General features: G+C 42.2%; 1 protein-coding gene across 1 annotated transcript in view; it reads left to right on the top strand.

The window, feature by feature from the left end:
• The window catches only part of LOC115153160 (V-type proton ATPase subunit B, brain isoform), a 43400-nt gene that overhangs the window by 4016 nt on the left and 17250 nt on the right, over positions 1 to 22134 (top strand). The window contains exons 2-7 of the mRNA XM_029698281.1: positions 17192 to 17247; positions 17581 to 17679; positions 17779 to 17872; positions 18437 to 18514; positions 19164 to 19303; positions 21791 to 21892. Of these exons, the coding sequence (XP_029554141.1) occupies positions 17192 to 17247; positions 17581 to 17679; positions 17779 to 17872; positions 18437 to 18514; positions 19164 to 19303; positions 21791 to 21892 (569 nt within the window). The remainder of the gene's footprint in view (positions 1 to 17191; positions 17248 to 17580; positions 17680 to 17778; positions 17873 to 18436; positions 18515 to 19163; positions 19304 to 21790; positions 21893 to 22134) is intronic.

Here is a 22134-nt window from a genome sequence, read left to right as displayed (position 1 = left end):
CACACTGCCAGGTCTCTGATCTTCTTATACGCAGTCTCATTGTCGTCGGTGATCAGGCCTACCACGTCTTGTTGTTGGCAAACTTAATGTTGGTGTTGGAGTCTTGCGTGGCCACACAATCGTGGATGAACAGGGAGTACAGAAGGGTATTAAGCTCGCACCCCTGAGGGGCCCCAGTGTTAGGGTCAGTGTGGTGGATGTGTTGCCTACATTCACTACCTGTGGGCATCCTGTCATGAAGTCCAGAATCCAGTTGCAGAGGGAGGTGTTCATTCTCAGGGTCTTTAGGTTAATGATGAGCTTTGTGTTCACTATGGTGTTGAACGCTGAGCTGTAGTCAATGAACAGCATTCTCATGTCGTTCTTTTTGTCCAAGTGGGAAAGTGCAATAGAGATTGCATCATCTGTTGGGGCGGTATGCTTATTGGAGTGGGTCCAGGGTATGTGGGTTGATGGTGTTGATGTGAGCCATCGCCAGCCTTTCAAAGCATTTCATGGCTATAGATGTGAGTGCTACGGGGCGATAGTCATTTAGACATATTACCTTGGCGTTCTTGGGCACAGGGACTATGGTGGTCTGCTTAACGTAGGTATTCAGGTGTCGCGTTAAACACAGAATTCTGCATTTTCGTTTAAAAAAAAAAAACTCGTAAGAAATATCTTGCTTCATTTTGCAAATGCTGATCTAAAATGCTTGATATTGTAATTTCCGCTCGACATCACTCATTTTGTACTTCAGTTGCACTTCTCCACTCGGTGGATACTTCCCCAATGGCAGAGCTCTGACAGATGTGTAGCTACTTTTCTCGGCATAGCCTACTTTTCTCCGGTGAATTGTAAGATTCACTTCAAACAAAACATTAGGAAATGTAGCTGGCTACATCATTTCTATGATAGACATTTAGAAATATGATGGGCATTCGTTTTTTCAAAAATTGCTCATTGTAAGCTCATTTACTTGTGTGGCTGCTAGCCAAATAGCATTACAATTCTGTCATCTGATGAAAAGGAAGCTATTTTCAGCAGAATGTGTTACAATAATATATTTTCTGTGAAGGAAAACTTTAGTTGCACGCCACTGATCACTACTGAAGCAAAAAAAAAAAGACTTTTAATATAAAACACAGGTGAAATGGATTAAAAAACAGATTTTTGAAAATGCAGAATTCTGAACTCTAACATGACCCCTGAGTATTAGACTGGGTCAAGGAGGTTGAAAAAGTCAGTGAAGACACTTGCCAGTTAGACAGCGCATGCTCTGAGTACGCGTCCTGGAAACCCGTCTGGCCCTTTCCCTTTGTAATCCGTGATAGTTTGCAAGGACTACTACATCCAACGAGCATCGGAACCGGTGTAGTAGGATTCCATCTTAGTCGTGTGTTGACGCTTTGCATGTTTGATAGTTCGTCAGAGAGCAAAGCAGGATTTCTTATAATTGTCCGGGTTAGTGTTCCGCTCCTTGAAAGGGGAAGCTCTAGCCTTTAAAACCTCTTAGTGATCCCTTCCCGTGCGATTTGACAACACCCAGTGAAATTGCAGGGCGCCAAATTCAAACAACAGAAATCTCATAATTAAAATTCCTCAAACATAAGTATTATACACCATTTTAAAGAAACTTCTTGTTAATCCCACCACAGTTTCCGATTTTCAAAAAGGCTTTACGGTGAAAGCGTACCATGCGATTGTTAGGTCAGCGCCTAGTCACACAAAAACATACAGCCATTTTCCAGCCAAAGAGAGGAGTCACAAAAAGTAGACATAGAGAGAAAATTAATCACTAACCTTTGATCTTCATCAGATGGCACTCATAGGACTTCATGTTACACAATACATGTATGTTTTGTTCGATAAAGTTCATATTTATATCCAAAAATCTCAGTTTACATTGGCGCGTTACGTTCAGTAATGTTTTGCTTCCAAAGCATCCAGTGATTTTGCAGAGAGCCACATCAATTTACAGAAATACTCATCATAAGTGTTGATTAAAAATACAAGTGTTATTCATAGAATTAAGGATAACTTCTCCTTAATGCAACCGCTGTGTCAGATTTCAAAAAAGCTTTACGGCGAAAGCACACATTGCAATAATCTGAGTACAGCGCTCAGGCACCAAAACAAGCCATACAGATACCCGCCATGTTGTGGAGTCAACAAAAGTCAGAAATAGCATTATAAATATTCACTTACCTTTGATGATCTTCATCGGAATGCACTCCCAGAGATCCCAGTTCCACAATAAATGTTCGATATAGTCCATATTTATGTCCAAATACCTCCCTTTTGTTCGCACGTTCAGTCTAAATGCAAAATGCGCGAGCACTAAGTTTAGACAAAGTCAAAAAAGTTAAATTACAGTTCGTAGAAACATGTCAAACGATGTATAGAATCAATCTTTAGGATGTTTTTATCATAAATCTTCAATAATATTCCAACCGGACAATTCCTTTGTCTTCAGAAATGAAAAGGAACTCAGCTCGCTCTCACGGCCGTGCGCGTGACTGAGCTCATGCCATTCTGCCAGACACCTGATTCCAATGGCTCTTATTCTCTCCCCATTCACAGTAGAAGCCTGAAACAACATTCTAAAGACTGTTGACATCTAGTGGAAGCCTTAGGAAGTGCAACATGACCCCATTTACACTGTATATTGGATAAGCAATCACTTGAAAACTACAAACCTCAGATTTCCCACTTCCTGGTTGGATTTTTCTCAGGTCTTCGCCTGCCATATGAGTTCTGTTATACTCACAGACATCATTCAAACAGTTTTAGAAACTTCAGAGTGTTTTCTATCCAAATCTACTAATAATATGCATATCCTAGCTTCTGGGCCTGAGTAGCAGGCAGTTTACTCTGGGTATGCTTTTCATCCGGATGTCAAAATACTGCTAAACTCTTCAATGCCATCGGATGAGTCACAGAACATATTCCAGTCTGTGCTAGCAAAACAGTCCTGTATTTTAGCATCCACTTCATCAGACCGTGTCCGTATTGAGCGCGTCACTGGTACTTCCTGTTAGATTTTTTGCTTGTAAGCAGGAATCAGGAAGACCGTTATGGTCAGATTTGCCAAATGGAGGGCAAGGAAGAGCTTTGTGTGCGCGTCTGTGTGTGGAGTAAATGTGATCTACAGTTTTTTTTTTTGTCTCTAGTTGCACAGGTGACATGCTGGTAGACATGCTGGTCTACAGCTTATCATGATTCAAGCATTAAAAAGCAAATCCCTTCCCAAACCATAAATTTTTCAACAAAACGTGATACTACATTCACTAAAACTGTCAAGTGCAATTTTAGGCGTTCTCTGGTCATTAGTTCTATTCGTATTGACTGCCGTGTAAGACAAAAATACCCAATCTCTGGTTGATAGTTCCAGAACTTTGCAGGTTCTTATAGCAAACAAAATGGTTGCTGTGGAGCCCCCCCTTGCTAGCTAGCCAACTACACAGCTAACACAATCACATCAGACTGAAGTTGGGAAGATGGCAAACGGCAAACTTGGGAAGACGGCAAACTATCTACGTTTCGTGTTACCTGTTTCTATTGGCATTGCTTTGTATATATCAATACAAATTATGCAGATTCAGTCTCATCCCGACACAAATTATTATGGGACACAGTGGAGATCAAATGTCAATATTGCAACAGTGTTGCAAATGTCGGTGATAGTGTCTTGATGTTTTTTTTCAGTGGATATCAAGTTTATAAATTGCCAGGCTGGTCAGATGAGAAAGTTGCTCTGTAGAGGTAACAGTTGCTAGGTAACGTTGTCAACAATGGCACTTTTTAGGATGTACTGTAATGTACTGGCCATGTGTATATGTTGTAAAGTATACTGCTCAAAAAAATAAAGGGAACACTAAAATAACACATCCTAGATCTGAATGAATGAAATAATCTTATTAAATACTTTTTTCTTTACATAGTTGAATGTGCTGACAACAAAATCACACAAAAATAATCAATGGAAATCCAATTTATCAACCCATGGAGGTCTGGATTTGGAGTCACACTCAAAATTAAAGTGGAAAACCACACTACAGGCTGATCCAACTTTGATGTAATGTCCTTAAAACAAGTCAAAATGAGGCTCAGTAGTGTGTGTGGCCTCCACGTGCCTGTATGACCTCCCTACAATGCCTGGGCATGCTCCTGATGAGGTGGCGGATGGTCTCCTGAGGGATCTCCTCCCAGACCTGGACTACAGCATCCGCCAACTCCTGGACAGTCTGTGGTGCAACGTGGCGTTGGTGGATGGAGCGAGACATGACGTCCCAGATGTGCTCAATTGGATTCAGGTCTGGGGAACGGGCGGGCCAGTCCATAGCATCAATGCCTTCCTCTTGCAGGAACTGCTGACACACTCCAGCCACATGAGGTCTAGCATTGTCTTGCATTAGGAGCAACCCAGGGCCAACCGCACCAGCATATGGTCTCACAAGGGGTCTGAGGATCTCATCTCGGTACCTAATGGCAGTCAGGCTACCTTTGGCAAACACATGGAGGGCTGTGCGGCCCCCTAAAGAAATGCCACTCCACACCATGACTGACCCACCGCCAAACCGGTCATGCAGGAGGATGTTGCAGGCAGCAGGACGTTCTCCACGGCGTCTCCAGACTCTGTCACGTCTGTCACATGTGCTCAGTGTGAACTTGCTTCATCTGTGAAGAGCACAGGGCGCCTGTGGCAAATTTGCCAATCTTGGTGTTCTCTGGCAAATGCCAAACGTCCTGCACGGTGTTGGGCTGTAAGCACAACCCCTACCTGTGGACGTCGGGCCCTCATACCACCTTCATGGAGTCTGTTTCTGACCGTTTGAGCAGACACATGCACATTTGTGAGATGTTGGAGGTCATTTTGCAGGGCTCTGGCAGGACTCCTCCTGCTCCTCCTTGCACAAAGGCGGAGGTAGCGGTCCTGCTGCTGGGTTGTTGCCCTCCTACGGCCTCCTCCACGTCTCCTGATGTACTGGCCTGTCTCCTGGTAGCGCCTCCATGCTCTGGACACTACGCTGACAGACACAGCAAACCTTGCCACAGCTCGCATTGATGTGCCATCCTGGATGAGCTGCACTACCTGAGCCACTTGTGTGGGTTGTAGACTCCGTCTCATGCTACCACTAGAGTGAAAGCACCGCCAGCATTCAAAAGTGACCAAAACATCAGCCAGGAAGCATAAGAACTGAGAAGTGGTCTATGGTCACCACCTGCCAAACCACTCCTTTATTGGGGGTGTCTTGCTAATTGCCTATAATTTCCATCTGTTGTCTATTCCATTGGCACAACAGCATGTGAAATTTATTGTCAATCAGTGTTGCTTCCTAAGTGGACAGTTTGATTTCACAGAAGTGTGATTGACTTGGAGTTATATTGTGTTGTTTAAGTGGTCCCTTTATTTTTTTGAGCAGTGTATATTGTGTGCAGGATAGACTCTAACAATGGGAATTCCAAATCAGCCGGTGTTTAAATCAAGATGGTTTACCCACAGTTTAGAAACCCAGAGGCGTAACCTCGCTAGACTTCCGGGAACACTTGTGAAACAGACCAAGCAGATCAGGCCGGGGTTTGAGAAGTCAATGAGGGAAGTGAACAATTCTTACTTAGTTAATTTTCTCAATCTAAAGGCACAACCTAGATTTGAGCCAATGTCTTAAGTACTTCAACATGTTATTACTCCAGCCCTGTGAAGGTGTCAAACTGACATGTTTTCATGTTCTTCAAAAACAACTAATATCAAAGGAGTGCCTTTGAGCCTAACTGCGCAGGCCGTCAAATCAAGACGACAGTTAGACCCGATGACGTGTTCCTGCGCATAAGCTTAGCTAGCCATCGTCGCCATGACATCGCCTACAAGTGTGGTCTGGGATTTCTATTGGAGAAGCATTTTCTGTCCATCTTCATACAGTCTTTGGTTTACCATTGATTGAAAAGAGAATTTGTCAGTTCCGGTCTACTGTACCAGGATGGGTCTCCCATAGACATCAATGCAATAGCAGCTTGGTCTGGTCTACTTAGTTAATTTACTTTTATTGAACCAGAAAAAAACTGCGGGTGGGGCATCTAGCTTCCTTTCAATCTCTGAATGTGTCATGCATTCATTTTCTCATTGATTCATTCCCTCTTGTATTGCCATCCTGTATAAATGTATATTTGTAAACATGTTTGACAATGACTTTGTCTACGACACTGCAAATATTAAAACTAATCATCTAGCTGATGCCCCATTCTAAAATATCCATTAAATGGTTGAAATTGGCACCCAAGATATAGCCTAGCCAACTGCAATTTAGGTGAATTGACTCATGTTAGCAGTAGGGCAATTCCACGGTAACGAAATTACTCTGACTCAGATTTTTCACTTTACACTGTATACCAGACAAACAATTGATTTAAAAGTTGAACAAACCATAGAAATCTATGCACAATGACTACTTTTAACAATTTCCACAGAAAATTGTACAACACATTTACAGGAAGAACTGTGCAGATACAAAGTTTGGTTTCTGTTACCTAACTGGAATTCTCCATTACCAAATTATGACTAGCTTTATCAATTGAACTGGAGCTTGCAAAGCTTTTTTTCTTGTCAGTACAAAAATACCTGTTTGCATTTGTGTTGCTAAACAATACATTTTTGCAGCTCAGTTTTTACTTATTTTTATGAATCGATTTGCCTAAAAATGGATAACGTGGTTTTTGATGTGTTCTTGAGTAGTGGACAAAATTGAATACAGGATTATATGAAAGAGAACAGAGAGAAATCACATCCCCATGTTATTATTTCAAGGAACAGTTAATGGGGTCACCATCCATCTGTGATATGCCTCCATCTCGCAGGCCTTTTAGCAGTGGTGTATTAGGAAAAGGCTGCCTTTCAGAGATCTATTCTTCACCACAGTGTGAAAATAGGCCTGGCCATCATCCTGCTGTCTCTGATTCCGGCTAAAGGCAGTACACAAACAACCTTAGAACCATATTAGGAACACAAGCATTTCTCTACACCTGCGATAACATCTGCTAAATATGTGTATGTGACCAATACAATTATTTTATTTGATATTGTAGTCTGAATTCAGCCTTCTGCTCTTGGTGACCATATGCGACCCGTTTCAAGAAACTAGGTGTATTTCGCACGTCACTACTTCCCAGGAGAGGCATTTGAATGTTTCTTTTTTGGATCAAAATCTGTTTTTTTTGTTAAATCTCTAAAGCAACATGTGAACGTTTATGTGCCTTAACAAACGTGTATGCCATCTGTTAATACGAATAAAATGGGTAAATAACGAGCCTAGTTGGTTTACCCACGGAAAAATACAGGAACAAATAATTGGCTGAGATAATGGATGGGCTGGAGATGTCGAGAGATGAGTTCAGATTGGTCTGCCATGTAGCATGCTTATGTCTATAACATGAGCTGCTAAGTATGTGTGGATAATCCGGTCTACCGCAGCTTTTTTTGAAAGATATCATGAAGAACTGAACGGTTTGCTACTGCTCTCAACACTGCTGCCCTGAAGTTAATAGCGCGATCGACAAAGCTCAGTGGGAAAACGTTGGAGTACTTTCTAGAGGATGATCGTGCCATGCTTACTCTCGCTGACTCTGAAAAGGAATCAGCCAATGAAGAAACCCCTGATTTAGTTAACATTTTCATTGAACCAGACATTATAGTGTCTTCTGATGACAATGGTGGGGAAGGCTGGCTCGCTAGCTAACGATAGCTGGCTGGCTCACTACCTAACATTTACGATCTGTGTAGGACCCCCCCCCCGAGTTGGATGACTGTTCAAATTGTATTTTTTTTCTTCTTCATTCCCCCCCTCAGTCTGTTTCTTTTTCTCTCGAGTTCCCAGTTATTTTCAACGCGGTTTTAGAGTTGGGATTATGGTTCATTGTTTAGCTAGCTACATGTCTTAACAAGAAATTTGTGGAGTGGTTGAAAAACGAGTTTTAATGACTCCAACCTAAGTGTATGTAAACTTCCGACTTCAACTGTACCTATTTAGCCAGCCAGTTAGTAAACTTGAGCTGCAACAGAGTTCCCAAAACAATTTTCACATGTTTCTACCATTCTTGTTATTATGGCAAAATGAAACATTTGTTCACAAAAAATATTGTTTTCAGTGTTATTTAACACATTTTAACACTGTTAATAATAGGAACTTGTGGTTTGGACTGGATTATTCCTTTAAGGAACCATCTGTTTTATGTTATCATATGAAACCTAACATATCATAAACTCAGCAAAAAAAAGAAATGTCCCTTTTTCGGGACCCTGTCCTTCAAGGATAACTTGTAAAAATCCAAATAACTTCACAGATCTTCATTGTAAAGGGTTTAAATCACTGTTTCCCATGTTTGGTCAATGAACCATAAACATTTAATGGACATGCACCCGTGGAACTGTCGGTAAGACACTAACAGCTTACAGACAGTAGGCAATTAAGGTCACAGTTATGAAAACTTAAAAAACACTAAAGAGGCCTTTCTACTGACTCTGAAAAACACCAAAAGAAAGATGCTCAGGGTCCCTGCTCATCTGCGTGAAGGTGCCTTAGGCATGCTGCAAGGAGGCATGAGGACTGCAGATGTGACCAGGGCAATAAATTGCCATTTCCGTACTGTGAGACGCCTAAGACAGCGCTACAGGGAGACAGGATGGACAGCTGATCGTCCTCGCAGTGTAACAACACCTGCACAGGATCGGTACATCCGAACATCACACCTGCGGGACAGGTACAGGATGGCAACAACAACTGCCTGAGTTACACCAGGAACGCACAATCCCTCCATCAGTGCTCAGATAGGCTGAGAGAGGCTGGACTATTGCGGACAGAGGGCTTGTAGGCCTGTTGTAAGGCAGGTCCTCACCAGACATCACTGGCAACATCGCCTATGGGCACAAACTCACCGTCGCTGGACCATACAGGACTGGCAAAAAGTGCTCTTCACTGACGAGTCGCGGTTTTATCTCACCAGGGGTGATGGTTGGATTCGCGTTTATCGTCGAAGGAATGAGCATTACACAGAGGCCTGTACTCTGGAGCGGGATCGATTTGGAGGTGGAGGGGCCGTCATGGTCTAGGGCGGTGTGTCACAGCATCATCGGACTGAGCTTGTTGTCATTGCAGGCAATCTCAACGCTGTGCGTTACAGGGAAGACATCCTCCTCCCTCATGTGGTACCCTTCCTGCAGGCTCATCCTGACATGACCCTCCAGCATGACAATGCCATACTGCTCGTTCTGTGGGTGATTTCCTGCAAGACAGGAATGTCAGTGTTCTGCCATGGCCAGCCAAGAGCCCGGATCTCAATCCCATTGAGCACATCTGGGACCTGTTGGATCGGAGGGTGAGGGCTAGGGCCATTCCCCCCAGAAATGTCCAGGAACTTGCAGGTGCCTTGGTGGAAGAGTGGGGTAACATCTCACAGCAAGAACTGGCAAATCTGGTGCAGTCCATGAGGAGATGCACTGCAGTACTTATTGCAGATGGTAGCCACACCAGATACTGACTGTTACTTTTGATTTTGCCCCCCCCCTCTTTGTTCAGAGACGCACTATTCCATTTCTGTTAGTCAGAAGTCTGTGGAACTTGTTCAGTTTGTCTGTAGTTGAATCTTGTTATGTTGATACAAATATTTACACGTTAAGTTTGCTGAAAATAAACGCAGTTGACGGTGAGAGGACATTTCTTTTTTTGTCATTAGTTTAAAAAAACACTTGAGGGCAAATAAATCAGGTTTGACCATTCAGACACAAGTTATATTTTTATTTTATTTAACTAGGCAAGTCAATTAATGACGGCCAATCAATGACGGCATAGGAACAGTGGGTTAACTTCCTTGTTCAGGGGCAGAATTACACATTTTTACCTTGTCAGCTCGGGGAATAGATTTTGCAACCTTTCGGTTACTAGTCCAACGCGCTAACCACTAGGCTACCTGCCGCCCAGGCACATGGCCAGGAATCAGATTTGTATCAGACTTCAAACCACCTATGAAGGTGGTTTGAAATGTGGCTTGAAATATCAGATTACATGTGGTTTTTGGCTGGCTGTTCAGAATGCAGGAAAAATAACCAATTGGATTTTGATTCATTTCAAACTGCCAATGTGAACACTGCTTAAAACCTGTTTGGGATAGGGGGCAGTATTGAGAATTTTGGAAAAAATATGTGCCCATTTTTAACTGCCTCCTACACCAACTCAGAAGCTAGAATATGCATATTATTGTTCAGGTTTGGATAGAAAACACTCTGAATTTTCTAAAACTGTTTGAATGGTGTCTGTGAGTATAACAGAACTCCTATGGCAGGCAAAAACCTGACAAGGTTTCATGCAGGAAGTACCCTGTCTGACAATGAGTCGTGCGTCTTGCATCTGTTTATTGAAAAGTAAGGATCTTAGCTGTAACGTGACAATTCCCAGGGCTCCGATAGGCTCTCAGAACCCGGGAAATACCTGAAGGTTGACGAGGCAGCCTCAGGCTGAAACACATTATTGCCTTTGGTAAGTGGCGGATCAGAGGACCTTTGAATGAGGCGCGTGCACGATTCGCTCCTGAGGAGAAATTTAATTCGGCTGTTTAGGCTCAATGCATATTCCCGGTCGGAATATTATCGCTTTTCTACGAGATAAATGGCATAAAAATTGGTTTTAAACAGCGGTTGACATGCTTCGAAGTACGGTAATGGAATATTTAGAATTTTTTTGTCACGCCAATGCGCCATGCGCGAGACCGTGATGTAGCATTCTGATAGTGTCTAGAACTCACGAACAAAACGTCGCTGTTTGGATATAACGATGGATTATTTGGGACCAAACCAACATTTGTTATTGAAGTAGAAGTCCTGGCAGTGTATTCTGACGAAGAACAAGCAAGGTAAGAACATTTTTCTTATAGGAAATGTGATTTTGGTGGAGGCTGACCTGGGTGGGTGTCTAAATAGCTAGCCCTGTGATGCCGGGCTATGTACTTAGATTATTGCAAAATGTGCTTCATCCGAAAAGCTATTTTAAAATCGGACATATCGAGTGCATAGAGGAGTAATGTATCTATAATTCTTAAAATAATTGTTATGCTTTTTGTGAACGTTTATCGTGAGTAATTTAGCAAACTGTTAGTAAATTCCCCGGAAGTTTGCGGGGGTTATGCTTTTTCTGAACGTCACATGCTAATGTAAAAAGCTGTTTTTTGATATAAATATGAACTTGATTGAACAGACATGCATGTATTGTATAACACAATGTCCTAGGTGTGTCATCTGATGAAGATCATAAAAGGTTAGTGCTGCATTTAGCTGTGGTTTGGGTTTATGTGACATGATATGCTAGCTTGAAAAATGGGTGTCTGATTATTTCTGGCTGGGCACTGCTGACATAATCTAATGTTTTGCTTTCGTTGTAAAGCCTTTTTGAAATCGGACAGTGGGGTTAGATTAACGAGATTCTTGTCTTTAAATAGCTGTAAAATAGTCATATGTTTGAGAAATTGAAGTAATAGTATTTCTAACGATTCAAAAATCGCGCCACTGGATTTCAGTGGCTGTTACGTAGGTGGGACGAGTTCATCCCACATGCGCCAGAGAGGTTAAGAACCCTGTCTTGGTGAATTACTTTCAAGTTTCAAGTGCTTTGAGATTCTTTGCTTGTTTCTTCATGATTATTGGACAATTGAACAATTTGTTGCATGCTCTGTGATTTGTAGTTGCACGAACATGAAGGGCTCTGAGTTTGAACATTTCTGGGGTGTGCTTCCTTGAATCCCTTTGTCCTGTAAATTATCATTGAAAGTCTAGGAATATACACTTTTGTTTACCACCAAGGACATCAATATTGAGTTGAAATTGCCTCCCTATTACAAATTGATTTGTGCTCTTGGTCCATTTGTCTCCTTTGCCTTGGATTTTGCTCCATTGAAGATTCACCAAAAATCCAACACATCTATCTCAGAGTAGCCTATCTGTCCAACTTGAATAAGCCAGAGCATTGTTTGGCAATGGGCAAGCCTTTAATTTGCTTAAAGATAGTAGGGATGTTTTCATTCCAACATCCAATAAGCCTATTCTGGTACAATACAGGATTTGTACTGCTTGTTTTAAATACTGCCATATTTATTCTGATGAGTAGCAACAAGGAGGTTGTTAGGTTTAGGCTGATCTAAGCACATTTTTTTGGGTTGAGTGTGTTTGTTGGCTAAGAGTTGCATGTTTGAGTTAAGGAGGTTCCCTGGTTTCAGGCTTGGGCCAATTAGCATTCCCATCTCCTGGTGGCCTGTGAGAAGCCCCCTGTGCGCGCTTGTGGTCGGGTAGAACTTGATTGTGAGCCGCATGTCACTGTTACCACTGCTTCGTACCATGTATTCAGCGTTCGAATGATGCTGCGCCCCATCCCAGCACCCACAGAGCCCCCTCTTTTTAGCTGGGAAATTCAATTGTGTTGGAATGCTCTGTGCCTCTTTTCTCTGGTACTTGAATGGGCCCTTTAGTATTTCACACCAAGGTGTCCTTCAGGGTGTGAGGTCAGGCTACCAAAACAGTTTCTAGTGGCGGATTAGGACCAATTAACATCTTTGTACACAAAGGGCTCTGGCAGCTGAACAGGCCGGAGGGTGACCCACACTGCCGTTGCATGCCAAGCCAGGGGACTGCTGCACTTGAGCTCAAGTAGCAAAAGAGGGGTGGGGAAAGTTTTTCAAACCTAATGAGAAATGTTGCTACTTCACATCATATGAATGTGTAGCGCATTGATTAATCATGATCTTGTGTAATGAGTGGGTACTATATTTCTTTTAGCTGCGTGCAACTGTCTGAGGACATCTCTGAGTTGTTTTTTTTTTTTTTTTTTCATTATTAGGGAAGTTCTGGTGGGCCTAGTCTAAACCATAATTTCAACAATGTGTCAGTGCAATGCACCACAACATTTTATTTGCTTTGTTGGAAGGATTTATTGTGTTCTAAAAGGGTACCATCTAAAAGGGTACCATCCACCAGAGGCAACTATGGTCATTTTTTCACACAGTAAATGTGAAGATGGTCTCTGCAAATAGGGCTATCTTGAAATTGGGCTTATGTTCCCATTTCTGTTTTCAAATATTTTCCATTAGAGCTTTGTGGACTTGTGGAAAGAGATTGATGTACAATTGTACAGCCACAATTTTCTTGCATCATAATTATTATAACCCTTCAGTAAGTAGCCATATGTATCTCCTTTGAGCCATATATGGATAATTTGTAGGGTAAGTGTAGCTATTAAGTCCATAACAGGTCTAACATGACCAACCAACGTACATTCTGCAATTTGTCTGAGGAGAAAGGGGCAAACAAAAAAAACTGTACAACACATACATTAACCTGCTTTTTTAAAGGGGGTATTTGGATGCAAGATTTGTCGGAGGCGAAAGTATAATCATGTCAATCATGAGGCTAATCTTTTATTTAATTGACTGTTGAGCTTGTGGGCCAATAGGTGATAAGGGCATGCTGATGACTAGGACTATATCACACATTTTTGATGGCCTGCACTACTCATTATTTGGGATATTGACGGTGCTTCTGCATATTTCTGCAGTTACTTTTTTGTATTTTTAGTTTTGGGAACAAATTCAACTGTGAACTCAAGGGCTTTAGGCTATGAAGTAGAAGTCCATCTGAGATGAGGTTGAATTTTTCCAGATTTTAGATGCAAGGTTTGAATGCAAAGTTTTTAGTTTGAGAAACGAATCAATTGGCCCCTAACCTTAAATTAAAAAAATGATAATCAAAGATTTGCCTATAATATTTATCGACCGGGTAGTTATAACCAAAACTCAAATGCTAGGCTGTATTATGGTGTGGCATAGTTAATAATTTAATATGTCAAGATATCATCTAGGCTAGCTAACATCTTGATTATCACCACTGCATGCTTATATTTAATTCATATAGGCCTACTTGCAGATTTTTAGTTGTGCCAAGTTATGAAATAGAGCTAACCAGTATTCATAGCTCATTAGGAGATAATTTAAATAAAACAGTTTTGAGACGGGGATCGTGGTCTCGCACTGAGACTTAGCAATGTTAATTAATCCTAGACTACTCATTAGCCTACGTTCAAGGCCTGTGCCGTAGGGTCGAGGGAGGCAAAACGGAATTAATCAATTACTTTAATTTCTTTTTCACTGGTAGGCGCTATGTTTCTATCTGGATGAGATGCTGCATAATTGTATTGTAGATTTTTGAATCTTTAAGTCTCTTTACGCCGCTACAAATGTCTTTACTCCCGGTGCAGGGAGTTGATAGAGTAGTCCGAGCAGAGGCAGTTTATTTGGAGAAGGAAGGGAAACTAGTGCCCCTCTGTTGGGGTGGTCCTTTTATCACACTTGAGAACTCCCTTTGTCTCTCACACTCTCTGTCTCACTCTCTCTCACTCTTCCCCATCTCTCTCTTACAGCCTGTCTGGGTAATAGGGGTTGAAATGCAGGTGTGTGTGTGGGAAATGGCTATAGCGCTATAGTGCATTGACAGGTTATTTGTTGGCCACTGCCTAATTAGTGGCAAAGTGGATGCACCCCGCCAGGCTTTAGTGCTCTGTGTTAGAACCAGTCTGCTCTAATTTCCTTGCAGCTTTGATATTGGCCAAGAGATTGACGGTTCACACAAAAAAAGAAACACAAGGGCATGATGGAAGACCTGGTGAAAACAATGCCCCCGTACTCCCCTTCACTTCGCCTCCTCGGGCTATAGCTGTGCGAGGAGAAGCAGACGGAGGCCCCCGGTTTTTGCAGACACTACCAAATTGGCTCTAATGTCAGCAGAGCTAATGTTTTCCCAAAGAAAGTAAGAGGACAAAGTTTTGGACCACACCTATGCTCTTCTGTTTCTCCATACTTGGGCCTTTAAAGGGGGGCCTGAACTTCCTGATTTTGGCCTAGTTTTTCATCTTGGTCATTAATTAAGCAATGCAACGGCCATGACTGAAGCCAAACAAGATTTGTCGGTGGTATCAAAGCACCTTACACCTTACAGTGAAATGCTTACTTACAAGCCCTAACCAACAATGCAGGAAGAAAAAAAAGATATGAATAAGAAATAAAAGTAACATAATTAAAGAGCAGCAGTAAAATAACAATAGCGAGGCTATATTCAGGGGGTACCAGTACAGAGTCAATGTGCGGGGGCAACGGTTAGTCGAGGTAATTGATGTAATATGTACATGTAGGTAGAGTTTTATTAAAGTGACTATGCATAGATAATAACAGCGAGTAGCAGCAGTGTAAAAGGGGGAGGGGGGGGGCAATGCAAATAGTCTGGGTAGCCATTTGATTAGATGTTCAGGAGTCTTATGCCTTGGGGTTAGAAGCTGTTTAGAAGCCTTTTTGGACCTAGACTTGGCTCCCCGGTGCCGCTTGCCATGCGGTAGCAGGGAGAACAGTCAATGGTGGTTGGAGGCTTTGACAATTTTTAGGGCCTTCCTCTGACACCGCCTGGTATAGAGGTCCTGGATGGCAGGAAGCTTGGCCCCGGTGATGTACTGGGCTGTACGCACTACCCTCTGTAGTGCCTTGTGGTCAACGGCCAAACAGTTGCCATACCAAGTATGATGCAACCAGTCAGGATGCTCTCAATGGTGCAGCTATAGAACCTTTTGAGGATCTGAGGACCCATGCTAAATCTTTTCAGTCTCCTGAGGGGGAATGGGTTTTGTCGTGCCCTCTTCACAACTTTCTTGGTGCGCTTGGGCCATGTTAGTTTGTTGATGTGGACACCAATGAACGTGAAGCTCTCAACCTGCTCCACTACATCCCCGTCGATGAGAATTGGGTCGTGCTCGGTCTTCCTTTTCCTGTTGTCCACAATCATCTCCTTTGTCTTGATCACGTTGAGGGAGAGGTTGTTGTCCTGGCACCACACAGCCAGGTCTCTGACCACCTCCCTATAGGCTGTCTCATGTTGTCGGTGATCAGGCCTACCACTGTTGTGTAATTTAATGTGTGTGTCTCTTGTGTGTGTTCGCACGTAGCAAAAGTTTGTACATTCACTCTGCAAAAACAGTACACAGTCACTCACTTGTCTAGATAACTTGAAACAGTCTAACCAGGTCTTGAAGTCTCCTAGGCTAGCTATTGCTAGCCAATTTATTTTGCAAATTAACTTCAGCTGGCTGGTGTACAACCCCCGTGGCAAAGTTGGTTTGACATTAGATAACCTATCTTTGGGGCTAGTTATGGACCGTCAATAAATTACACAATGTAAATGGGACAATATTTTCATGTTGCGCACACTTTTAGTTGTCTCATTAAATTATTGCTACACAAAAGTCAGTAATAATAATATAATTCATGCCTTACCTTTGAAGATCATCTTCTGTTGGCACTCCAAAATGTCCCATAAACATCACAAATGGTCCTTTAGTTCGATAAATTGCTTCTTTATATCCCCAAAATGTCCATTTTTATTTGGCGCGTTTGATTCAGAAAAACACCGGTTCCAACTCGCCCAACATGCCTACAAAGTGTCTAATAGGTTACCTGTAAAATTGGTCCAAACATTTCAAACAACGTTCCTATTCCAAATCTATGTATTCTAAAACGTAAATAATCAATACAATTTAAGACTGGAAATACTGTGCTCAAAACCGGACGAAAACAAAGTCAAGCACGTTCCAGGTCGCGCGCACCAAAACATTAGAGTGCACCTGGAGTGACACATGGAAATAACAGGGCTACTTCTTCATTTCTGAAAGGAAAAACATCAACCAATTTCTAAAGACTGTTGACAGCTAGTGGAAGCCATAGGAACTGCAAGCATATTTCTATTAAAAAGGGATTTTTCCCTGGATGGATTGTGCTCGGGGTTTCGCCTGCCAAATAAGTTCTGTTATGCACAGACATTATTCAAACAGTTTTAGAAACTTCAGAGTGTTTTCTATCCAAATCTACTAATAATATGCATATCCTAGCTTCTGGGCCTGAGTAGCAGGCCGTTTACTTTGGGCACGCTTTTCATCCGGATGTGAAAATACTGCCCCCTAGCCCAAAGATGTTTTAAACCCCTTTACGAAAGTATAGTTTTAATTTTTTTAATGTTTTTCCCCTACACTTGTGGTCATTGTTTTGATCAACTATTTGTAAAAAAAAAAAAAAAGATTTTAAATATGATCTAATTTTTAAAAATATTTTTGTAATTGTATTTTTTTACTGTTATTCTCTATTTCAGCATATTCTACTGTGTCTGGAGTGAATGGCCCCCTGGTGATTCTGGATAATGTGAAGGTGACTAAAGATTTAAAATTACTTTTTCTATTAGGGCTCAGACACACCAATAGCATTTTCTGAATGAGTACTTAGCATCTCGATCAGCAGACCACGCTAGATCCACGTTCCGTATGATGTGTGCAAGCCTTTAATCTCTTGTGGACAGAACTTATTATCTTGCAATTATGCTAGATTTTTTTTTGGTTCTGGGGTTCTGGCTTGCTTAGTGAAATTGATAGACTTATTTTCTGCAGGGTTAGCCTAATTGCTGGTCATGTATGTTTTCTGTTTTGAAAGACCGAAATAAACGTGTTTGTTAAATGGAGTTTTCCAACCTTTTTTATGTGGCAGTTTCCCAGGTATGCAGAGATTGTGCACCTGACTTTACCTGATGGCACCAGGAGGAGTGGCCAGGTGCTGGAGGTGATTGGCACCAAAGCTGTCGTACAGGTGAGTCCCTCCAAACACACACACACACACACACACACACACACACACACACACACATACCACAAACAACTGAAAGATACCGTTTAATGTCATTTTCAGGTGTTTGAGGGGACATCTGGTATTGATGCCAAGAAGACGGCCTGTGAGTTCACCGGTGACATCCTGCGCACACCTGTGTCTGAGGACATGCTGGGTAAGATGAGCCTTTCACGGCGAGCGGAGTGGCATCCGGTGGGCGCTAGGCAGGAGGAAGCATGAAATCCACCACTGATTAAGACTGTTTTCATCACTCTGTATAACTGTTTCCGCCCACCCTCCTTCTCACACAGAAGAAAATACCCTGCAGGCTTTACTCTCTTGGTGTGCTAAATACAATTGTTCTGTTCCATTTTTACCTCGCCTCTGTTAATGCCTCAATTTGAGTCCTGCATTGAGTCTTCTCCGTGAGCAAATTAGGGGAACAAAACATTGAAGAGAATCTTTGAGGCTTGTATGACTTTTTATAAATCTCCCAGTCATACCACCTCAGTGGGACTCAAGGTTAGGTGTATTTGAAAAGTTGAGTGAACCATCTGTTGCTAGTATCATTTAATAATGGGCCTAAATTAATTGGAAATATAAAATGCAGCATCTCTACCATTGTCTGAAACCTGAAGAAACTGCTCATATTCTTTTACGAGTCAGAGGTAGAGATTATTATGTGGATAGCAATCCATGCAATATGAAATTAAACTAATAGAAATGTCTTTCATTTCAGGACGTGTTTTCAATGGCTCAGGCAAGCCCATTGACCGTGGCCCCACTGTGCTGGCTGAAGACTACCTGGACATCATGGGTAGGATGGAGCTATGATTCAGTTCATTCAGGAAGCGAAAGATATTCTTAGATAACATTGTCTGTGTTGAAATGCAATTGACCCTGATGTGCAAAAATAGAAACATGGTACCTGGACTATATTCTTAGTATACTGAGCTTACACCGGATCAACCCCATCTTTACTCTGCTAGTGGACTTAGATGTGAAACTATACATTAGCTTGAATAGTGTGAGTTCAGTCTTTAGTTGTATCTCACTGCTACAAGGCCAAACACTGTCTTTATATTGACTGTTGATCCCATCCCTGAATCCCTTTCACGTGTAGGCATGGCATCCCAATGAATAGATGACTTGAAGAGGGTCATGAGTCTTCCATCTTAAGGGCAATAAGGTCTTTGACCCTGACCTCCGGTCTGACCATTTGTTCCATCTCGGGACCTTGTATGGATGTATAACCTTTTGGGGATTTCATGCATCTCCTACAAGTGTACTTATTTCATTTTCTTTTCTAAACCATAGTTTACATGCAGTGTAAATAGATGAATTGAAACCATTATAAGGCCAACTCTACCATTTATATCCCTAATATGACTACTACCTGGGTTGAAAGTGGCTAACCCTCTGGTATGTGTTTCTGAACCTCTGCTGTGACCGCTGCCCTGTCCCAGGCCAGCCCATCAACCCTCAGTGCCGTATCTACCCCGAAGAGATGATCCAGACCGGTATCTCTGCCATCGATGGGATGAACAGCATCGCCCGAGGTCAGAAGATTCCCATCTTCTCTGCAGCCGGCCTGCCCCACAACGAGGTACGATGGAGACGCTTGCTCTGCAAAGGCTAGGACACCCAAACACATAAGCTATATGTGCCTTAGGCTGCATTTTGCTATATTATAGCCTCGGTCAATAGCGTTGGAGATGGGTTTTCTAACATTACCAATGGACTAATCTGACCTGAGGCAGTCCATTCTGTTAGACACCTCAGCGATTTGTAATATCGCAACCAAGTTGATTGTAATTTAGTGTTGTCTGTTTTGGTATGTTGTAATCTATTCTTCTGTGCTTACTTTATTTGTCAAACACCCCTTGTGGTGTGTGTGTGTGAGTGTGACCAGCAAATGTAAATTATTGCTGAAGTTAGTGCTAATAGATGGAGAATATTTAATTGTTTTGTCCCTGTGGTGCAGGAGCTGGCAGAAACAGCAAAGTGGGTCTGGAGGACATCTCAGAAATCCACTGACATTTTACTGATTGTGGAGGGCGTTTTCTTATTTCACAGAGAGCTTCGCCCCGTCTATCGTCACACACAGCATTCCAGAAATCCACACACATCTACTCATTTTACTCACTCCATATGTCTTAGTGTTTGTACAATCACACACCTGTCACATTTGATAGTCTGTATCAGACACACTGTTAACTAGATGCTTGTTCTCCATTTCATTTTAGGCTCATATATTAACAGCCTATTTAGTTACAATGGTTTGAACACATTGCATTAAACCTACTAAAGAGAAACCTGAAGGTAGCGTATAATATTATTCTACGGCACAGCTATTAGTTGCCAACCTGCCTCTAAACATGAGTCAGATCCATGTCTCTGTGTGTCAGTGTGTTAGTTATGGGCACATGGCAGCCGTCTGGACTTCACTTCCTGTCTCACCGCCGAAAAAAATAGGACAGACCAACCAAACCTCCTAGAGTTCCACTGGTGTCATAAAGTATTTAATTTGGATTTGGAGAACAGAGTTGAAAATATTTGCTTATAGCAGACAGTAATTTAAAATTGGATTCATTGGAAAAGTCAACTGTGGCACTTTTCCACAAAAAGTAAACTTACTTGGCGTGAACTCAAGTGAAAAGGACATTCGTCAACTCTTGGAGGACAGTCGAAGTTGGTTAAAGTGCTTATTTATTGTTGAAAGTAAAGCCAACATGTTTTTGTCAGGGTTTTACCTTTGACTGAACTTGGAATGGGGTGAAAAATAATCTCTTGTCATTGCCAGCTTGACTGTTGTTCATCTGACTCAATCTTGGGAGTTATGGCACATCATAGGTGCAAGGTGCTGGGCAGTGTTAAGGAAGTCAGAATCATTCTCCATTCCAATATGTTCTTATTACAAGCCTCATTTTGTGTTAGTTTTATCAGTCTCCATGAGCACTTGAAATCTCAGGGAAAATATAAGAAATATCAGTGCTAAAGGACTAACCCAAAAGGTCCGGACCACCAAACTATTGCACAATGACTTTGAAAATAAGGTTATGAGTTTCAATAGTTCATGTATACAGTCTTAAACAAGTTTAAGAGTATGCTGCATCGTTTCATGAGTTCATATTGTCATATCAGACCGTGTCCATGGTTTCCCATGACTGAAGGGAGGCTATTTTCTGATGCCCATGGGGAGAGCGCGTGATGGCCGCCGAGGCCTCCTGGTTAAACTGATGAACGAATTAAACTAGTAAGACAATGGTGGCGTGAGGAGATTAGGCGATCGTGTGAATAGCACTGATTTAATGTAGGATTGGTAGCCCAGCCATGAGGTCGTTAACGCTTGAGGTGGCTGTCCTCTCACCAGTCATCGCTGTTTGTAAACAGCCTCATTATGACCTTATGACTGTCCGGGCACCCTGCCAAACTAAAACATGCACGATCAAATTCCACCGGAGGGGGAGCCTCAATCAAATGCATAGAATCCCACTGAAGCAACAGAATAACAGTGATTTTGGGCAGTGTAAATAAATAAATAAAGATGATGATCTGGTCGCTTGATTAGCAACTTTGTTTTGGATGTGAATAAAATAATCAAAAGGGGGTGGTTGAATGGAGCGCCTACTGAAGAATCCTACTGTAGTAAAAACAGTGAACAGGGTACGCCTTGTCTGACGAATGATGCTGGTCGACTTCCCGTGCCACTGGAATGGTATAAAACGCTTCTCGTTTCATTAAACATGTCATGGGGTCATTTGTGCCGCGGATCTCAATGGGCCAGGTGTCTCAGCTCAGGGTGCACTGAGAGGTCAGCCCTGATTAACAGACGGCAACCATTACGTTAAGTGATAAGCGTGAAATTCCTCCCCTCTACATTCCTAATCACTGAGTTTTTATCCAACTATGCACCTCCGACACAAGCATAGTTGGGCACACACGCATGCCGACACACTCAGAAGACTCCAGTAACTAGCTGGCTGGACGGGGCGCTCGCTGATGTCCAAACATTTTTGAATAGACTGGCTGTTTTATTAACGTAAATGTTTCAAGACCTCGTCATTTTTAATCCTGTGTTTTTGATTCTCAGATTGCTGCACAGATTTGTCGTCAGGCTGGCCTGGTGAAGAAATCCAAGGATGTGATGGACTACAGCGACGATAACTTTGCCATTGTCTTTGCCGCCATGGGGGTGAGCTGAGCGGCACCAGATAGACAAAACATTTTTTTTTTTAAATCTTGTTCTTGTCTGTTTTTTTTCCCTCTAGTGTGTGTGGCTAATTCTTCCTCTTAACCCCAACGTGACACTGCCCCGGCTCCTTTTCTCACTCTCATTCACCAGGTGACTTAGCGTTTTTAGTCCCCCGTTACGTCTGCTCCTTTGAGCAGGTCGACGTGGCCAGAACAGGTTATTATTCAGCCGTCTTGAACACA

The sequence above is a fragment of the Salmo trutta genome, chromosome 18 (assembly GCF_901001165.1).
Source record: "Salmo trutta chromosome 18, fSalTru1.1, whole genome shotgun sequence".
Classification (NCBI taxonomy): Eukaryota; Metazoa; Chordata; class Actinopteri; order Salmoniformes; family Salmonidae; genus Salmo; species Salmo trutta.
The sequence above is the reverse complement of the archived record's forward strand: the minus strand, read 5'-3'. Positions and strand labels throughout refer to the sequence as shown.